Here is a 14,857-nt window from a genome sequence, read left to right as displayed (position 1 = left end):
TACCCACCACGCGCACGTCACACACACACACACACACACACACACACACACACACACACCAGGGAAAGTCACGAGGACAGCCGAGCGAGCAACAACAAGCGCGGATTTACGTGGGCAGCAGAAAGGGAGCGAAGACGAACAAAAATCGAAACGACGCGTGCGGAGATGAGGGTGGGCGCTAGGGCGTAGTCATGTGTGTAAGGGGTGCGGAGGGAGGGTGGGAGGGAGGGAGGACGATAGGGCTGAATTGCCTGCGAAGTAGACGCGCATGCGCAGCAGATGAGATGTGAGGCAACAACGCGGCCGCGGATGGGTGTGCCAGCGCAGAGAGAGAAAAATGAAACAAGAAAGAAGAGAGGAACAGAGGAGGCAAGGATGATGAAGGTGGTATCCATAGAGAAAAGAAGCAGTCAAAGGCAGGACATCGTCAACGCTTCTTCAAGCGCGCCCACCATAGCCAGTGCCAGAGGTGCTCCTCATGCAAGTGAGGGGTGACAGCGGGGAGGCGATCAAGGTTCGAAGGGGGGAAGAGGCAGAAGTGCAGAGAGCCGGGGGTGGAGCGGGGATGGAAGCGTAGCCCACTTTCCATGCGTCAAGAAGACACTCTCATCTCTCGGGTTCGCGTGTGCGACTCTCCCTCTCGCGATCGCCCCCCTCCCCTCCCCTCCCCCTCCTTACACGCTCACTTTATGTTCTTCGACAGCTTTGGGAAGCGGGCGCTTCACCGGAGGAGGGGGCGCCGCGTGCCGCCGTCATCTGCGGAACGGAGTCAACGGAAAGGCCCGCCCCGCCTCCCCCTTTTTCCCTCTCCATATCGATCGCCTTTCGTATCCACACGAAAGCTTGGCATTTTTTTTTTTGGTTTCCGTTCCGTTGTCTGGGGTGAGGTGGGTGGGGGAAGCCACGCAGACACACGGGCAGCCATACCGATACAATGAACAGAGATATAAATACGAATATGAGGCGGCTTGCGTGTCTGCGTGCGTGCGTGAGCGGAAGAATCGCACCTCGTCGAAAGAATATGTATACATGTATATATATATATACGCATATGTGTATGTGCCTGTATATGTATGTAGAAAGGAACTGGACATGCCCATCCTCTGCCCAGCGCATGCCCAAGGGTGGAGCGATGGGAGCAGGCACGACAAGAACAACAACGTGTATGATTCGAGCAGCGTCATGGCAACCAAACACACACAAAAAGGGGGTGGTGGTGGTGGCGAGCGATATGCGTTAGCACGCGCGTGATGGGCGCGTGTCTAAGTCTATGCGTGGCGCGCCAGCCTTCCTCGCCTTTTCTTTTTCGCTAAATCGCTTCCTAGCCTTCATAGTGGTGAGCCTGCCTGCTCGTGTTTGTGTGTGTGTGTGTGCCGACACGTCGGCGGTGATGCTGCCGCGATGCAACCAATCAGGAGAAGAGCGACACAAGGCGGAGCTCAAGGCGAAGGCGCGCAGACAGGGATGCACACACCCACGCCAAGCAACGCATGCGGGCTGGCGCGCCAGGGTGAGCGGAGGCAAGGATGCATAGTCTAAGCGAGGCAAAAGAACGCAACAACAAGAGCGACAACAACAAGAACAGCCGTACACGCCACCGCAGACGACGACCACGAAAGAGGCGATCCGTTGGACGCAGGCGCAGAGGTGCCGCTCCTCTCCTTATTGTCGACTCTTCACATATGTGCATCCATAGAGCAACAAGAATTGCACACGCACACACAGACAGAGGGCGAGACAGCGGCAGGATACGTAATACGCGAGCTTTACAGCGCAACCCCCTCCTTCCTCCTCGCCCCCTTCTCCGGCAGACAGACGCACATGCAGAGGTGCGCCAACAACCCACGAAAAAAACATCAGCAAAGCAAAAAACACGCGACGCATCGCACTCGAAAGAAGGAAAAGAGAAAATGCGCGAGCGTGCGAGCTTCCAAGAGCGCAGACAGCGGGGCGCTGACTTTGAAAGCGAAGAAAGAGAAAGAGATGTGGCGTGCGTGTGTGCAGATGCCCCGAAGATGGCAGGACTGCTGCGTGAGCCCACAGCCGTGTTTTCCCCCTCGTTCGCTCTCACCGCATCATGTGCGTCACGCCCTGGCGCAGCTGCGCCGCCACCTTCTCCAGCCCGCCATTCGACTCCAACATAATGACACTTGAACTGCTGTTTGCGGCGATGGCTTGCAGCGTGTCGTAGTACTGGTTCATTAGCAGCATGTTCGTTGCGTCGTTGGAGGACAAGTCGCGCACCTCACTCTGCACGTCCTCGATGGACTGCATCAGACCAGCGACGATGGCCTTGCGCTGCTCGGCGAGACCCTCACCGGAGAGACGACGCGCTTCGCACCGAGCCTCAGCAGCACGCACGCGCTTCAGCTTTTCTGTCTCCGCAGCGTCCACGGAGGCGACGCGCAGCCGCTGAAACTTCTGCACCTCGTTCATCGCCTTCGTGATCTCCGCGCCAGGGTCAATGTCGGAGATGAGGGCGGACACGATCTCGATGCCATAGGTGTTGATGATTGCGTCAACCTCATCCTTCAGCTGCTGCGAGATGGTGCCGCGCTCGACGTACAGCGCCTCCAGCTTGTACAGAGGAATCTTCGCACGAATCGAGTTCAAGACGTAGTCCCGCATGCACTCCAGCGACGAGTCGCATGCGTAGTACACCTCGGCGAGCTTGTCAGGGGCCACTTGGTACTGTATGACGAGCGATAGGGTCACAAACACGTTGTCCTTTGTTTTCGACTCCACCTTCAGCTCGTACTCCTGCAGGCGAAGAGTAATGCGGCGAACGAGGATGGAGCCGCACCACAGGCAGTGAATGCCGGGGTCGGCAGTGTAGGAGAAGCGGCCACAAGTCTCGACGATACCGACCTCGGACTGAGAGATGGACGGGCAAGTGCCCATTGGTGCAATGAGAAGAGAGTCGAGGAGGTGATCCGTGGATGGAGGAGATGGACGATGACGATGACGGCGATGATCTCACGCTGCCGCTCGAGTGCTTTGTCGGCGTGCACGAGCCAGAACACCGAACACGAACGAAAACGCAAGACACGCACACGCACACACACACACACACACACACACACACACAGACACGCACGTATAGAGAGATGGATTTGTGACGGATGCGGTCGCTGCAGAGTGGATGCACGCGTGCTTCTGTGCAGACGGATGGTTAAGCGAGAGGAAGAGAAAAGAACACACAGGAATGCGTTCAGGGGCGCTCCAGCAGCAGCACGAATAACAAGGTCCTTGTCCCATGTTGCAGCGACGCATCAAGGAGGCAGAGGAGTGGGTGGGGGTTATCGGGTTCGTGACACTCGATGATGATGCGTCTGGTTCGGCGAGTTGCACTGCCTCATACAAGGCGCGTGTGAGACGCCGAGGGGCATCACTAAGAGACACTCAAGCAAGTGCTGGCATATATGTTCGTGCCCGTGGAGTGCTGGCCACGGTGGCCTGCACCCCCCCTTTCTTTCCTTTCGATTACTCGGGCTACTATATAGAAAAGGTGCGAGAGAGAGGAGGAGGCAGGCGCTGGTGTTGATTGGTGGGCGAGCGCCTTACCTCGCACCTCCTCCTTTGGCCGGCTTCAACAATCCATAAACCCTCACCGCATGTCTTCTGCTATTCCTTCGCACGCGCGGACACCATCACACATATATGTCGTCCCACACGCCGATGGAGAGAGCCAAAGCCATGAAAAGCGATGCAGCTACATCCGCTTGCGTGACACCCACTGCCCGTTTTCCATGACTAGCTCGTACTCGTCGTCTTCGTCTTCCTCGGCCTGAGCTTCGCCGCTGCCTGCAGTCGTTGCCGCCTGAGCCGGCTCCGGGCCTACCGCCGAGGGGTCGTAGCCAGCGCCATAGCCCGTGACAGTGACTGATTCCGGCTCATACAAGGTGGGATCGACGCCGCTGCTGGCGTTCTGCGCGTGCGCGGAGCTAGATGCGTCCACATAGCTGCTTCGCTCGCCAAGCTGAGCAGCGGCGTTGCCCTGAAATTCAATGCCGCTCGCCTGTCCAGCGTAGGCGCCGTAGTACTGGTAGTAGTCTTCCTCGTTCCACTGCTGCTGCTGCCCCTGGCCCTGCATCGCATCGACACCGCCGCCCCACGTCCCCGCCCCGACTGCCTCGCTATTGCGCATCCAATGCCGGTAGGACTCGAGGAGGTACTGGTAGTACTGGTGGTACGGGTGCTTGGCGTTGAGGAAATCGAAGTACGGATTATGCTTTGTGCGTGTGCGAACCTTGTCTTGATATCGCGCCCCGTCACACGATGCGACCACGTACTTGGCCACGTACTGGATGATTTCGTCCTGCTTCGTCGTGATGCCTGGCGGCACGTTGTCGTCCACCACCGCCGTGCCGTCACCTGCTGCGTTGTAGTCCGCCATAGAGAGGGTCGGAGGCTGTGGTCCAAAACTGGCTTCCTTTCGTTTTTGTGTTTTCTCGGTGCTTCGCAAACCGTTGCGTGTGCGTGTGCGTGTGCGTGATGACCGACTCACGAGGGAGGCGAGAGGAGGACAAACAAGAATAAGTGAAAGGCTGGTCACTGAAGATCATCACGAGACCGTCGGCAAGAGAAAAAGCGGCCGCCCGCCTAGAGGGCCAACACCAACAGTGAGGGGCGATCGGCGACTTTGATGCCGCCATACACCTTCCCAGCGACTGTGCAGCTGTCACCGCGGCAGATGCGTTGTCGACTTTCCTCCGGCTCGCTCGCCCGCTCTCTCCGTCGTCGATGAGGAAGAAGCTGTACGTGGGCACCAGGACGGAGGTGCGCAAGAGGCCATGCAGGGTATTGGCATTCGCGCACAGGCGAACGTTCGGCGCACCCGCGAATGCTGCTTTCCATGCAAGTCCTGCAGGCCTTTTCAGACGTAATCCAGAAGCGTGTCGGTTAGAGTATGTGATGAGACAGTCGGAGGAAGAGAGTGGGGGCACTCGGCGCACAAAGCCACCACACAGACTCGCACCAGAAGCGTCAGCCCTCCTACGTGTTTCTCTCCATTCCGGTGTCCACGGTCTTTGTGTAGCAGTTGTAACACATGCGGTAATCCCAGTTATCGTCCTTGATGGCGACGAGAGCGCTCCGCACAGGGTAGCCGCACCTGTAGCACACAAAGGTCTCGCGCTTGCCACCCATCTGGTAGAGCTGCAGTGAGCCACGCTTCGCCCAGGCGTACATGGCCTTGTCTACCCGTTGCCGACTCCGTCCGCTGTCGCGAGGCGAGGGCGAGCGGGAGAAGGTGAAGTCCTCGCTCGGCCGTGTGCGGGCATCTCCCGGAAGGTGGGCGTAGCGCTGATGCTCCCGCTGATGTGTCGGTGACCCAGTCTGCAGAGCCGGGGCAACGCGGCGGTGAAGCTGATGGTGACCGATTGGGAAGTTGAAGGTCTTGCGCTTGTAGAACTGCGGGCCGGTGAAGTGCTTCTGGCGGATGCTCTTCGCGGCTGTACGACGGAGGAGGAAGCTGCCTACGCCACCCTTGATGCCTCCCATCGTTGACATTGACAAAGGCAGCCGAACCTCAATGCAGGAGTTCCAAGCCCTTTTTTCTCTAGCTCGGCGTTGCTTCCCCACCTCATTTTGCCAGTGTCGTCGATGCGCCGACGCGCAGATGAAAGACGCAGAGTGATGCCCGCATAAGTGTATATATGTCCCGAAAAAAAAAACAGAGTGATAGAAGGCGGTTGAGCGGAGAGTGAGTGTCCTGAGAGAGCAGCGGCAGCCATGGGTAGCGTAACAGCCGTCCTGTTGGTCGCCTCCACTCGCGAACGAAGGCGCTGGCACAAGGCGGGCGTGATGCTTGGGTGTATCGGCACACGAACACATACGCGCACGCGTGGGTGCCCAGCATGATGCGGGGGAGCCTAACAGGCTGCACGACAGCTCCTTTTGTTTTCTGTGTGTTGCTTCATGTCACGCGATTCGTCGGCAGGACCGTTCGCCCAGGACGCCCGGGGACTTTGCCGTGGTGGGCGAGCTGCTGCGGCAGTTGCCGGCGCAACCGCTTGCTGGCGCGCTCGTGGCGGAAGATGGACGCTTTTTGAGGCGAAAAAGGAGGAGCGTAATGTCTTGGCACGCGCAGCTGCGCCTCTCAAAACACGCCTCTTCCCTTTTTACTGGGGCGCGCATTCCCATCCAAATATGCATTCACACACACACACACACACAGCTGCGCCTGCACAGGCGCAGCGCAGGCTCCAGCAACGTAATGACAAACATCGGCAGGAGTCCGCTTCAACAGTACTCCCCCCCCCCGCCCATCCCCTGACACACAACAGAAGCTGATCGAATAGCGCACACCTACAGAAGGGCAAAGTGAGCACGCTCCGCAGCGCCAACGTCGATGTTGGGTGGCGACTCCAGCGTTTGCCCACCGAAAGAGAGAGAAAGGCGGGAGGGGGGGAGAGGGAACCATCCGGCACCGAAGAGATACACACGGAAAAGCTGAGGAGAGATCACAAATAGCGCAGCGAATAACGAAGGAGAAGCGCCGACATACACGGAGATGGGTGGAGGGCGTGATGGTGGCATGCGCCATCAGACGAGCTCTGCTTCTGCCTACGGCACGTCTTCGCCCCCACCTTCCCCTCCCCTCTACGACAAACACATGAGCCCTACAGGAGCGCACATCGCCACACACAACACATCTGTCCCGTGGCCAAAGGCAAACACCAGCGAGCCAGCCGCCTAGAGCTCTCTCCCCGGCTCAGCCCTTTCTCGCTCCTGTTCTTCCCCCACCTGCGTGCGCGCCACCTCTTCCTCTCTCTCAGGCACCGCCGCACCTTAGCACTCGAAAACTCGGCGGATCTGCTCCACCCCCATCGACTGGTGCGTGACAGGACACGCTCGTTGCTCTTGCACGTACCCTTGCAGGCAAGGGTAGCAGCCCACGATGCCGCTGATGAGACAGACCGCCGCGTTCGTAACGTGTCTGCGGCAGACGGGGCACTCACCAGCTTTCGGGAGGCTGCTTCGGTCCTCTGGCAGCGGCACGTCGCTGCCAAGCACTGGTGGCGGCGGAATCGGAAGCCCCTCTTCCCGGATCTGACGTGGCGAGGATGCCCCGTCAGCGTTCCGTGTGAAGTCTAGCAGCCGGAAGCCGCAGAAGACGAGAATCAGCACGACGCGCGCGACAAGCAGCGCGCGCTGCGCACGGGGGCCCGTCGCAAGCGAGTCCTCGAGGGTACTCCGGCGCAGCGCGATGCCGAAGACGCGATGCAGCGGCGACGTGTAGGGCGTCATCTCCAGCAGGAAGCACATCATGTACAGGAACCGTGACCCCTGCTTCATGACGTGGTAGATGGGGTAGACGTACTTCGCGAGGAAGTGCAAGAGGGCCGCTCGGTGCGGGTAGCGGTAAGCATACGCGTTCCGCATGGCGACGGCGTCGACGGAGGTGTCGGTGTTGCGCACGTACCACTGCTCCGCCTTTCGTTCCAGGTACGGCTTGAGCGTCAAGAGGAGGAGAGAGATGACCTTGTTGCGACGGCTAAGCGTCTTGAAGCGCAGGTAGCCGTACGGAGCGTGCTCAGCCTTGAGAAGCTCGACGGACTTCAGCTGCGAGAGCGCCGCGGCGTCCGCCGCGCTCCCCACCGCCGCCGTCGAGTCTGTGGCGCCGGCATCCATGAGCGGCGTGGGCGTCGCCATATCCGGCGACACGATCGCCGCGACGGCGGCGTCTGCCGGTGCGCTGGCGTGAACGCGCAGCTGTGAGGAGACACCGTCGTTGATGAAGTTCATGGCGCGCTCTTCCGGAGTGGTCACCGGCGGTGGCCCCAGCAGCAGCCAGCGAAGGTACCGACCACGCGCACCAGGCCGCAGCCCTGGCGAAGATGGCCCAGACGCGGCGGCGGATGACGAGGAGAGTGGTGGGGCAGCGGCGAGCGGCCCGTCCACCTCCGCGCGACGCAGGGCAAATATCATCTCGGAGAAGGTGGTGTCAGCGTGCTCCAGCATCAGCCGCTCCATCATTCCCGACAAAGCCAAGTATATCTCATCACTCCACGGCAGCAGCACAGCCGCCCGGTCACTCTTCTCCGCGAGCAGCGTGTGAGCAAACTGGAATGCCTTGTAGAGGGTCTGGTTGATGCTGGTGGTGAACTGCACCTCGACCACTGTTGGCAGCGGTGACGAGGTGTTGATCTGCGAGAGGAGGTTGCTCTCGAACATTGTGCCCGCGCGTTCCTTCAATGATAGGAGAGTGGTGGGAGGGAGGGAGTGTTGACGGCGGAAGCGTTTGTGTGTTCGAAGATGAAGAGAACGAGAGCTGATGCGAGTGTGCGCTAATTAGCACAAGGTATGAGATGGCTACAGGTGCCCGCCCACAGATAGGTGGAAAAGGGTGTGTGTATATATGTGGCGGAGGGGCGAGACAAAAGACAAAGAAACGCGCGCGGACCCTGTCGGAGAAGGGCTGAGATTGGGATGTGCGTGCATGCCTGTTTATAAAGGTGAGGGGTGGTGACGATGGCGTTCGTGTTGGTGGTGGGAGGGGTGAGGGGGGTGAGTCAGGTGTGCAGTGAGAGGAAAGCACAAAAAGCACGACATGGGGGATCGACGGCGTTCTCGCTGGCAAAAACAAGCCCTCCCCACTCCGTGCACTTCAGCTTGTGAGGGCGAGGAGGGTGGGTGTGTGGGTAGGTGGTTTTGTGTGTGTGTGTGCACGACGACCACCAGCCAAGTGATGCAGCGAACGTACCCGCCTCCCGCCCCCCCCCCACATACACATACACATACACAGGTTGGAGGGGGGGGGGAGGCGGGAAGAGCTTGTCGTCTTTGCATTGTTGAGCTTGGTTTTTCGAAATCATCTATCTTGATGTGCTTTTCCTTGTCTAAACAGTGAGGAGAGAGAGAATAGAGGGCGGCGTGTGTGGGGAGGGGGGTGGGGTCCGGCCGCAACCAACGAAACAAGCAGACGTACCCGATGCCCCTGACCTCTTGGTGTCTTTCCGCTTCTTGCGTGCCCACCCTGCTGCTGCCGCTGCTGAGGCGACCACAAGAGCAACAATAACGACTACAGCAGCACCCGCACTGCGACGAGTGGATCAAGGGCGACTCAAGGAGAGAAACACATCAAAGATAAGAGGGAAGCAAGGGGGGGGGAGAGAACCGTCGAGGCTATCAGTCAGCGCTGGCCCTGGCGCAGACTTGCGCATGCACGCGTAGGTGAGTCGCTGCGAGTGAACGCAGACGGCATTCCACAGACACACACATATACATATACAACTGCAGAGTGATCAATGCTGCCGGAGAGTGACAGGATCAACTCACAAGATCGGTGTCGGAGACGTACGTGAGTGGGTGAGCGTGCGTGGCCCGTTCGCAGACAGCTATTTTTACGAGAAGCAGTACTCTGCCGACCCCGGGAGCCAACCGAACAGAAGCCGCAGATGCTGAACCGCATTTGCATTGTACCCACCGCTGCCGCTGCCACACAAGCCGTGGAGGACTTGGCTGCCCCACCACTCCTGAAGACGTGCTCCTATGGTGGAGAAGGGCGCCGTCTGCTGCTGCTGCTGCTGTGCCGTCGTCGTTCCAGCAGCATCGACGCTATCGCTGCCGTTGGCCGCCGACGTTGCGTAGAGGGAGGCCAGCGCCATGCAGCTGCAGCGCATGGCGACCTGCACCGCTACCTTCCGTGTTCGAGCTGCGCCTCCCGTCACCTGCTGTGGCGACGGTGAGGTGGCGGAGCCGGAGGGCTCACCGTGACTATGGCTATCGCCGCTCGGCACAGCGTCCACATCGAGCGAAGCGTACGCGCTCGCCAGCAGCGCCAGCCCATCGGCCACGTACGGGTGAAGGACGCCGAGATGCCGCTTCGCAATGTGTGTGGCTTCTTTCAGCTCCCGCGCCGCTGCCGGCTCGTCTTTGTTTTCGCACAGCAGCACCGCCCCGCGAAGGAGGCGGAAGAGAGCGACGTTTTGCGGCGTCCACGCAGCGGCAGGAACTTGCTGAAGGGTAGCCCTCTCAGCTTCTGTGGAGAGCGAGGGCGCTGCTGCCGTTATGGGCGCCGCGTAAACGCCATGCGTCTCGTAGTGGTCGAGGAGGACGGCCATCATGCGTTGCAGCACATCACCGGCGCGGTGCCTCTGCGTGTGCGGGAGTGCTCTCACGTGCGCACCCACGGGACATGAAGCCGTTGCGGCCATGGCTGAGGCGCCGCGAAAGCTTGTGCAGATGCCTCGTACATGCGTACCGCCAATGCCGCTCTCTGAATTCACGGCACTACTCTTGTCGACGCCGCTGCTGCCGCGGCTCTGAAGACTGTGAGTGACCTTCCCGTCGGCACTGCCATCGTTGGCCCCCTTTGCATTCACGTACGCGACACCCGTGGCGGCGCGTCCCACTCCGCAGCCCTCGTCGTCATTGCCCTCGCCTTTTACCGCTTGCACTGTCGCTCGGGCGGTGGCCGCCGACATTATGGCAGGCTCAAGCTGAATGCGGTGCATCTCCGTCGGCACCGTGGCGTGTCGGCTGCGCAGAGTCGGGGTGCTGGTTGGTGTCGATGTTAGACTGTCGAGTCGCGCCACGCGACGCTGCTGATCCTCAACTGTGGTGTTGAGCGTCGTGGTGGCGTGAGAAGGTGAGGGAAGCGGCAGAAAAGGCGGTGACGGTGACGCTGGTTTCAGCGCCAGTGATCGCGGGACGGCTGCCGACATCGATGGTGACCCATTCATCTGGCGTATCGACTGCTGCTGCTGCAGCGGCGTCGGGGCGTGCGGTGGCGTCGTGAGCAGTGAGGAGACGTTGCATCCCACGTCCGACCAGACTAGCTCTTCGCCTGCGGTCACGAGATGAAAGACAGTCCATGCCTTCAAGATATAGAGGAGTAGGGAGAGAGATGGTGGGGTGTGCAAGGTGGTGCAGGCGGCACGCTCAGCGGCGAGCAGGTGCAGGTACGGCAGCCCAACGTCCTGCGCCACCGTGGACTCCTCTCGCGGGGGAACAGCAAAGGCCGCGGCGCCGGTGCCGTTGCCGACGTGGCTGCTGTGGTGCCCGCTCAGCGAGTGCGGCTCGTGGGGCGCTGCGCCATCGTCACTGCCGGCGTGAATGGACGTGGCTCGCTCCGCCGAGATCCAGCCCTGCGCAGAGGCGTACAGCGCATCATGCGCGGTGCCGAGTGCCACGTCAGTGGCCGCCTCCCCGTCCCCGCTGCTCACGGAGTGGCCCCTGCCTTCGCTTCTTCTTCCCTTCTTTACCGCCGGCTCTGGGAGGTCTGGGAGCCGCCGCAGGCTCATGCACGTCGCAAGACACGCCAGCAGAACGTGCATCTCCGGCACCAGCGTCAGCTTTGCCTGCCGATGGAAAACGCGAGCAAACTGCTGCCCCTCGCGGAGGTAATGCACAGCTCGCACGAGAGACAGCTGCGTGAGGTGGTGGCGCGCCATGGTGACCAGCGCCGCCGCCTTGATCTGTACCAGCCCGCGAAGTTGCGCCGGGGCGGAGCACTGCAGCTGATCAGCCAGCAGGAAGCGTTGCCTAAGGTGAGATAGGCTAATGTCGCCGCTGCTGGTGCCCTTTCCGTTCCGGTTTCGGTAGTCCGTGGCACCGGTGACGCGTGTGCAGCCGCCTTCCCGCGCACTAGCGCCAGAAGCAATGCCCCACGTATTGCCTGTCAGGTGCAACATTTCGGCGTCGACGGTGAAGAGGACTTGCGCCATGAGCTGCTCCGCATCGTGCAAGCCAAGTCGCAGGATGGGGATCGATGGTGCCGTAGATGACGTCGCTGTGGAGGAGAAGGCCGCTGCACTTTGCGGCTCCTCGGCGCCAGTGGCGGCGGTGGATGAAGTGGCATGCATGGTGGCGGCTGATCGCATGAGCACCGTCACAAGCTCTAGGTAGAGCTGCAAGGCTCGGCGGAAGCCAGGAAACACCCAGTTGCCTGAAGGCGGCGGCTGCAGACGTGACGTGGCCCCATGGGACGCTCGATGCATCAGAGGCATCGGCGATGGCGACGGCGAGCGGCTGTGCTTTCGGATGCCCGGCAGGGATGCCCCCTCAGGGCGAGGGCACGTTGGCAGAGCGTCACCTACGCCGACTTCGCCTTCGGCAGCTTCTTCGGGCAGCTGAGGCGGCGCGGCCACGCAATCTGCCGCACCTTCGCCAGAGGCATACGTGATGCCGGTCACTCGTGACAGGGCGCCGCTCAGCTCCCGCAGGAATCGAATGACGAAGGGATAGTTATCCCGTAGGCCCAACTCCACCAGGCACCACAACAGTGCGGCTTCGTGCGCGGTGGCAGGTGCTGTGCTTGCTTCAGCATCTTTCGGTGCGCACCAACGAAGGAGTGGAGCGACCTGTACCCCTTCGCACTGATCGCGTGCACCACCGGTCTCGTCGTTATGAGCGCTCTCCGTCTTCAGTCGCTTCTCCCCCTTCACGTTCGCACTGGTGGAAGATGGAGCGCGCAACGTCGCGGTTACGGCGGCGTCACCCAAACGCCATTGACCGAAGACGAACGCGTTGATCTTAGCGTGCTCCACCGCGCTGTGCACCAAATCGCGAGTGATGGCGAGTACGTCTGCGTCGTCTGCGGCGTCCGTGTCGAGTGCCGCGTCCAAGGAGGAGAGCGTTTGCCGTGCTTGAGGACGGATTTGGTGATCGCCGAAGAGCGCCACGTAGGCCGGGTCGCTGCGGTAGCGCCGCAGGAACGCCACCTCCTCCTTGGTCGCCTCAAACGTGTCGTCTCCTCGACTCGCATGCCTGTCCTTCGTGCGCTCCTCCATAGCGCTGCCGTTGCACGGTTGTTGCCCGCTGCAACCGCCGCCGCCGGTGCCTCGTGCCATAAGCTCAACGACAGAGAGCGATTCGTGATGCTTCGCGGAAAGCGGCTGCAGCGTCGATGCCGCGGCAGACTGCTGGTAGAGCAGGTACACGTAGCTGAGGCAGTGGTACAGGCCCAGAACCTCCGCGGCCAGCCGGACATCGAAGCCGAGCGCGTAGCACGGAGAGACGTCGGCGGTCGTTGTCGTGGCCGCGGTGTCCGTGGCGAGGCCGCGCGGTGCCACTGGAGTAGCACGGTTGCAGGTGTACTGCAGCGCGCAGAGGCAGAACGGGCTCAGCTGACTCCGAACGCACCGCAGCGCCTCACGCCACGCCACGCCTTGCTCCGGCACGTCCATGCTTCCGTTCGGAGGCGGCGCTTCTGCCGCAGTAGCCGTCATCACGTCTCCCTGCGCCTCCTCTTCTATCCACCGCACCACCGTCATGTAAGCCCGAGATAAAACATGCAGAAGCTGGAGACTCTCTTGATAGCGGCGGTAATGCAGGCGCAGGTCTGCGGCGTGTGCCTGCATCTGGGCGCTGGCATCGGCTAAGGTGGTTGTCACGGCAATCGAGGAGGTTCGCACCGGCAGCGGAGGCGGTGGCGGCAGCGAGCCACACGCCTGCAGGATCGCGTAGTGCACCTTGCACTCCTCCACCTGCACCATGGCAGCGCAGGAACGGCCCTCCTCCGCAATCAAACGCTCGATCAGCCGATAAAAGGCCGGCAGGGGAGGCAGCTGGGCTGCGGAGATGGCAGTCGCTGACGACGATGAAGACGTGCCGGACGACTGCTGCTGCTGCTGCGGCGGCGGCGGCGGACTGGGGGGCGCCCAGCGCTCTTGAAGGTCTTCCCACAAGAGTCGCACGGTTCGCGCACGCGCGGCATCGGTATACTGCTGCGCGATCCACTGCCGCGCCTCCGCCAGACACTGTAGAGCGCGTTTGTGCTGAGCGCGTCGGTGACATATGAAGGCCTGCAGCACATGCGCGCGTACGACCAGCGAGACCGAGATGGTTATGGTTTCACTGGCCGGCCCAAAACGGAGGTGCTGTTCGCCGTCCCCGCTTGCACGGTGGGACCTGTCTGCACCATCCCCAGCTGCTTCACGCATCGGCCAGGCCAGCGTGAAGCTGGAGAGCGGCCAGGCCAGGGCTGTGACGGTAGCATGATTGAGGAAATACATGCTCGCCACCCGCGACTGTACCCCCGCGCCGGTGCCGTCAATGCTCGCCCCCAATGAATCAGAGGACGAGCGGGCAGCCGCGGAGGCGGAGCTTCGGCTCACGTCCGCCACCTCTCGCAGCACGTCATCGAGGGAGTACGAAGCGCTGCAGCTGCCTCTGCTCTTGTCGCCACCTCCTGCAGAGTCTTTGGAAGCACGACACCTTCGATGCCACCAAGACGCGGTGGAAGACGCCTGCTGATACGGCGGCGGCGGCGGCGCGGCTCCGGGGACAGTGTCAGTCGACACCGAGAGAGATGTCGTTGCGAAGACCGGCGCCAGCACCTGCTCCGCCAGCTCTAGCGCCTCCAGGCCGGCGGTGCAGCTGAGCGTACGCGGAGACGATGCGGCCGGCGCGGCGGTACTCGCCGATGACACCGCTGTGCGTGCTGCAGGCACGTCTGCGAGCAGCAGATACTCGGCCGCACGCAGCCGCGTGACAAGTTCTTCGCACTTCCACTCGGCATCAAAGGCGGTAACGTGCAGTGGGAGTGCAGCCTCGGACGTTGCTGCTGTGGGCAGCGTGACCGTGCTTGCTCCAACACCGCTACTGTTGATGCTAGGCTCGCCCGCCGTCGTTCCACTCGCACGCCGCAGCGACGGGGGTGGCTTTGTCAAGACGTGGTGCAGCAGAAGAAACGCATGTAGAGGCTTGCCGCTGTGTATCACCATGTCCTCCGCCAGGCTCCACAGACGCAGTATATAGTCTCTGCTGTCCTTCATCGTTCTCGTCTCCTTTCACGCATCAAAACGAGTCCTGTGTATGAGTGGCGTGTGGGCGTGCGTGCGTGTGTGTGTGTGTGGAGGGGGGAGGGAAAGGGGACAAGGCGCAGCTCGAGGTGATCGGCTGGACCACC

At 61.3% G+C, this 14,857-nt stretch overlaps 5 protein-coding genes across 5 annotated transcripts; all 5 read right to left on the bottom strand.

Moving 5' to 3' along the window:
* Positions 1 to 2,067: 2,067 nt before the first annotated feature.
* LDBPK_191270 (hypothetical protein, conserved) lies at positions 2,068 to 2,901 on the bottom strand (the record flags this gene model as incomplete). The annotated part of the gene is made up of 1 exon (XM_003860254.1): positions 2,068 to 2,901. The coding sequence occupies one exon, from the start codon at positions 2,899 to 2,901 to the stop codon at positions 2,068 to 2,070; it is 834 nt and encodes a 277-aa protein (XP_003860302.1).
* Positions 2,902 to 3,712: 811 nt separating this feature from the next.
* LDBPK_191260 (RNA binding protein, putative) lies at positions 3,713 to 4,396 on the bottom strand (the record flags this gene model as incomplete). Its single annotated transcript, XM_003860253.1, has 1 exon — positions 3,713 to 4,396. One exon carries the CDS (start codon positions 4,394 to 4,396, stop codon positions 3,713 to 3,715), a length of 684 nt encoding a protein of 227 aa, XP_003860301.1.
* Positions 4,397 to 4,995: 599 nt separating this feature from the next.
* LDBPK_191250 (hypothetical protein, conserved) lies at positions 4,996 to 5,511 on the bottom strand (the record flags this gene model as incomplete). Its single annotated transcript, XM_003860252.1, has 1 exon — positions 4,996 to 5,511. One exon carries the CDS (start codon positions 5,509 to 5,511, stop codon positions 4,996 to 4,998), a length of 516 nt encoding a protein of 171 aa, XP_003860300.1.
* Positions 5,512 to 6,792: 1,281 nt separating this feature from the next.
* On the bottom strand, positions 6,793 to 8,178 carry LDBPK_191240 (peroxisome assembly protein, putative; the record flags this gene model as incomplete). Its single annotated transcript, XM_003860251.1, has 1 exon — positions 6,793 to 8,178. One exon carries the CDS (start codon positions 8,176 to 8,178, stop codon positions 6,793 to 6,795), a length of 1,386 nt encoding a protein of 461 aa, XP_003860299.1.
* Positions 8,179 to 9,347: 1,169 nt separating this feature from the next.
* Positions 9,348 to 14,723, bottom strand: LDBPK_191230 (hypothetical protein, conserved; the record flags this gene model as incomplete). Its single annotated transcript, XM_003860250.1, has 1 exon — positions 9,348 to 14,723. One exon carries the CDS (start codon positions 14,721 to 14,723, stop codon positions 9,348 to 9,350), a length of 5,376 nt encoding a protein of 1,791 aa, XP_003860298.1.
* Between the last annotated feature and the right edge of the window lie 134 nt (positions 14,724 to 14,857).

The sequence above is a fragment of the Leishmania donovani genome, chromosome 19 (assembly GCF_000227135.1).
Source record: "Leishmania donovani BPK282A1 complete genome, chromosome 19".
Lineage (NCBI taxonomy): Eukaryota > Euglenozoa > Kinetoplastea > Trypanosomatida > Trypanosomatidae > Leishmania > Leishmania donovani.
The sequence above is the reverse complement of the archived record's forward strand: the minus strand, read 5'-3'. Positions and strand labels throughout refer to the sequence as shown.